This window comes from Neomonachus schauinslandi, chromosome 16 (assembly GCF_002201575.2).
Source record: "Neomonachus schauinslandi chromosome 16, ASM220157v2, whole genome shotgun sequence".
NCBI lineage: Eukaryota > Metazoa > Chordata > Mammalia > Carnivora > Phocidae > Neomonachus > Neomonachus schauinslandi.
Window position 1 is genome coordinate 14,349,275 of NC_058418.1, and position 4,945 is coordinate 14,354,219.

Genomic DNA, 4,945 nt, shown 5'->3' on the forward strand with positions numbered 1-4,945 from the left:
GTGAGGAAGAGGAGGAACTGGGTGAGAAAGAAGAGGAGCTGGGTGAGGAAGAGAAGGAGCTGGGTGAGAAAGAGGAGCAGCTGAGAGTGGAAGAGGAGGAGCCGGTTGAGGAAGAGAAGCAGCCAGGTGTGGAAGAAGAGAAACTGGCCTGGGATGCAGAGGAACTAATCCTGCACTTAAAGAAACAAGTTAAAGGCAGGAAGAAAAAGTCCCACAAAAAGAAGAAACACATCCAGGGTATAGAGAAACATGTTGAGGAAGAGATCCAGGAAAGGGGGAAATTGGCCCAGGAAGAGGAACATTTGTCTAGTGAAGAGGAAGGACTGTCTGTGGAAGAAGGAAAACAGGCATCAGAAAGGGGCAGCTTGGTAGAGCAAGAAATTAAATTGACTCCAGAAAAGAAGAAATGGTTAGGAAAGGAGAAAAAAGAGGCCTATAAAAAGAAACAAATCCAAGAAAAGAAAAAACAAATTGGGAAACAGGAGAAAGAACACCAGACTAAGAAAGAAGAGAAAGAAGCCAAGGACAGATGGTTAGCCCGGAAAAGAAAGAAACTGGGCCTAGAAGAAGAGGAAAAGCTTGTGGAAAAGGAGAGAAGGGCCCAGAAAGAGGAGGAAACAACCAAGAAAAAGAGGCAATGGGCCTGGGAAAAAAAGAAAGCTGACTTAGGAGAGGAGGAACAGGCTAGGGAAATGGAGAAGTGGTCACAGGAAGAAAAGAAACAGGCCTGGAAAGAAAAGAGACAGGATCAGAAAGAGGAGAAAATGGCTCAAAAAGTGGAGAAACAGACTGAGGGGGAAAAAAAACAGGCCAGAGAAAAAATGAAACTGATCCCAGAAGAGGAAAAAAAGATAGAGGAAATTGAGACAGCGTTCCCCCCAAAAGAGAAACAAGCTAAGAAAGAGGAGAAATGGGTTGGGAAAGATAAGAAATCCATTGATGAAAAAGAACAGATCCATGAAAAAGAGCAACTAGCCCTAAAAGAGCAGAAACAGGCCCAGGAAGAGAGAATATGGCGTCAGAAAGAGGAAAAAGAGAGCAATCAAAGAAAACAATGGGCCTGGGAAAAAGAGAAGTTGTCTGTAGAAGAGGAGGAACATGCTGGTGAAATGCAGAAAACGTTGCAGGAGAAAGCACTGACGAAAAGACTGACCCAGAAAGACAGTAAACTGGCCAAGGAAGAGAGGTGTATTGATAAGAAAGAAAAGGCAATAGCCAGGGAGGGAATTGGCATAACTAAGACAAAGAAAAAAACTGAGGAAGAGAAAGAAATTATGAAAGAAGAGGAATTGTCCCAGGAAGAGAGGGAACTGGCCTATGACATTAGGACCAAGGAGATGGGTGTTGCCAAGAAAAAAAGGAAACGAACCAAAGAGGAGAGAATACAGGCAATGAGGAAACTGAATATGGAGAAAGGGATTCGTTCCGAAGAAAAAGAGGCTAGTTCCAGGTTAAAAGATATAAGGAAGAGAGAGAGTTACTTGTTGAGGATCCTACCTAAAATAGTTAGAGAAAGAAGTATAGTACCACTGGAAGAAACAGAAATACCTGAGGAAGAAAGATCATCTATGATGGGGAAGAGTGGAATGGATGGCCAGAGGTGGGAAGTTTTTAAGGAAGAGAGAGAAATAATGAAACAAGAGAAGGAGCTGGATCAGGAAGAGAGAAAAGTAGAAGATGACAGACTGGCCACCAAAGAGAAAACACTGACTGATAGAGACAGCTTGGAGGAGAACCAAAGGTTATTAGAGAAGGTCCAGGGAAAGATACTATTAGATAAAGTCCAGGTAGAAAGTATATTAAAGGAAGTCCAGGAACAAAATCTGTTAGGAAAAAAGCAGCTAAAGAAACTTCTAAGGAGAATTGAGAAGAATAAATCAGAAAAAACTCAGCTAAAGTACTTATTAGAGAATATCAGAGATATCCTGTTTGAAGGCTTATCTGAGAGTTTGATTGAGGAGGAAATAAAGGAAGGTCCAACAATGAAGGGGAAAGAGGAGGAGGGCATCACTGAGGAAGGAGAAGAGGAAGAAATATTGCCCAGGAGAGAGAAAGGGAAATATTTGATTAGGAAGAAGAAAAAGAAGGCAAGCCCGAGTGAAGAGGAATTGGAGGAGAACTTGGATAAGAAGCATAAGAAAGAGAGTTCAACCCAAAGAAGGAAAAAGGAAAAGAGGTTGACTCAAGAGAAAGAGAGGCTGAGTAAGAAGAAAAAGGAGAGCCCACATGAGGAGGAGGAGAGCTTGACTGAGGAGGAGGAGGAGAGCCTGAGTGAGGGGGAGGAGGAGAGGGTAAATGAGGAGGAAGAGGAGAGCCTGAGTGAGGAGAAGGAGGAGAGCCTGAGTGAGGAGGAGGAGAGCCTGAGAGAGGAGGAGGAGAAGAGCCTGAGTGAGGAGGAGGAGAGCCTAAATGAGGAGGAGGAGAAGAGCCTGAGTGAGGAGGAAGAGGAGGAAATGGAGAAGATAGAGAAAAGAGAGGAGGAGGAGGAGGAAAAGGAGGAAAGGCAGAAGGACGAGGAGAGCAGACTTATGGAGGTGATACGCTCAGAAGAGAGAGAATTGAAAACAGAGCTCTCCAAGGAAGAAGTGAGCTTATCAAAGCTAGCAATAGAAGATGAGGCTCTTGCTGAGAAAAGGGAAGGTACAATTAGAAGGGAAATTCCTTTTAAGAAAGAAAGATTGCTTGATGGAAAGAGAGATCCCACACGTACGGATAAGGTCATGTGGCCAACAGTTCTGAAGAGCCCTTTCAAAATACCACTCCCAGTAGCCTTGGAAAAAGAGAGAATGCCCCTGGAAGTGTTGAGAGTTCATCTGGATTTGGAAGGACAGGAAAATCAACTTCTTGGAGCACACCCTAGGACAAGTTCTTGGGGAAGACAAGAGGATATGCTCTTGGAGAAAGCGAGGGGTTTGAGAATAGGCTTAGAGACCCAGATTCCAGAAGGCCTCCACAGGCCAGAGTCCCACTTATCAGATATTATCATGAAATCACAGAAACCTGAACATTGGCCCAAAGGTGACAGGTGGAAGTGGTTCTTTAAGTACCATGATTCTCCAGTGAGAAAAACTGAAGGCCAGGTCCCAGGGCCAGCCCCAGCCCCAGCCCCATCCCTTACTCCTATACCAGCTGAAAGGCCATGCTACTCAGAAGCAAGCTTCTCAGATGAGGACTGGATTAACAATGCCTTAATAAGACTGGAAGCAGGAGAGCAGCTTTCCAGGGACAGTTTCCATAGACTGCACCAGCTCCTCAGAGACTTCACTTCAAAGGGATACATGAAATGGATGCATCTGTGCAATCTTAAAGCCATTGCTAAACACCTAAGGCAGAACCTCGAGGTAAGTCACACAGACATATCACAACAACATAAGAATGCTTTGAGTCCAGTGCACTTAAAAGTGATCCCTCCAATTAAAAGAAAAGAAAAAGAGAGCCGGCTAGAGCCATTCCCTATTGTTGAACCAGTGTTACCATCAGCTACCAGGAGGTCTCAAACCCCAGAAGCTCTCAATTGGCATCTCTTAGCTGAGTCCTACAGGAAGAAGCAGGCACAACAATTATCCTCTGCTGTTAAGGAGATACCGCACCTTTATCCAATCGGAAAAGATGTTCCCCCAACTGTCTATCCCTCTGTTGATAAAAAATCCCTGGACTTGATATTCCAGAAGGACTTCCAGGCCTTGAGGGATAAGGGAGAGCTCCTCAAATTTCACAAGGCAAAGAGGGACACACTGTCCATACCTTCACCGGTGTTACCATCAACCACCAAGAGGATTCGAGTCCCAAAGGCTATAAATTGGCATCTTTTAGGAGAACCTTACAGGAGTGCACGGGTAAGGCAACTATCCAATGCTCTCAAAGAGATGGAAATGAAACATTTCTATCCTGCTGCAAGAGAGATTTTCACAGGTGCCCATGCCTCTGTGGACAAACAAACTCTAGCACTGATGTTTCAGAAGGATCTGAGGGCTTTTAAGGGAAAAGACAGGCCCCTCACATTGCCCAAGTTGAAGAAGACACAGCCCATCTCTAAAAAAAAGGAAGAGGTGCCTCAATGGGAGACATTTGTGGCACTGTACCATGTTTTGCAGATGATGCAGCAACAATATGCAAAAGACAGCACTGCTTGGATGGAACAGTTTTACCAACTCATGGATCTGTACAAATTTAAGTCCCCTCAAATCCAGAGGCTTCTACTAGAGTTGCTGCAGAAAGAGGAACTCCAACCCCAAGAGATCATGTACAAAAAGGCCCTGAAAACTCAGGAGCTGGTACTTGGTGAACGGTTGTTCTGTGGCTTGTTTTGGGGTCATTCCCATGCCCCTGCAAGTCCTCTCAAGTTCCATAACATTGTACCTTTGCCTGGAAAGAGCAGGGTGCATACTATCCAACCTGTGGGTATCGCCCAGTATGGATTCCTAGAACTTGCCTGGAAAAACCTACCACAAGTCAATTCTTACTTTATTGACAAGCCGCCCAACATCCCTACTCCTACTCTATGATTTGGCCTAACATTAGGACTTTGGGGTCTTGGTGGGAAATAAGCCTGGCAATGGATTTTAAGCCTCCTTCCCTTTTCCCCACTTCAAGGTGCGGCTAGACAAGGTCTTGTACTCATTCAGTTCCAGAAACTTGCTACCTTGTGCTGAATAAAATGACATTTCTCATTTGTAACAATATTTTGGCTTATTTCTCTTCCTCCCCAAGCCTAGAATCCCCATGAGAAGACAGATAACCTTTGTCCTAACAGGGCCAATTGCTTTTTCAGTCAGTGGGGTACATCCTTTGGATGGTAGGGGCCAGCATTTGATCTTTTTATTTTTTTTGATCAACTTTTGATAGAAAAGTCTGTCCATGGGCTCTTTTCTTTGGTTTGTATTTCCTTCCTCAAAGGTTCCTAGGGGGAGAATGGTACAGTGGGGCTTTTATTTATTTAGCATTA

General features: G+C 44.4%; 1 protein-coding gene across 1 annotated transcript in view; it reads left to right on the forward strand.

Moving 5' to 3' along the window:
* The window catches only part of LOC110590210 (WD repeat-containing protein 87-like), a 16,507-nt gene extending 12,002 nt beyond the window's left edge, over window positions 1–4,505 (forward strand). The window contains exons 6-8 of the mRNA XM_044911378.1: window positions 886–1,208; window positions 2,238–3,448; window positions 3,734–4,505. Of these exons, the coding sequence (XP_044767313.1) occupies window positions 886–1,208; window positions 2,238–3,448; window positions 3,734–4,505 (2,306 nt within the window). The remainder of the gene's footprint in view (window positions 1–885; window positions 1,209–2,237; window positions 3,449–3,733) is intronic.
* Window positions 4,506–4,945: the final 440 nt, after the last annotated feature.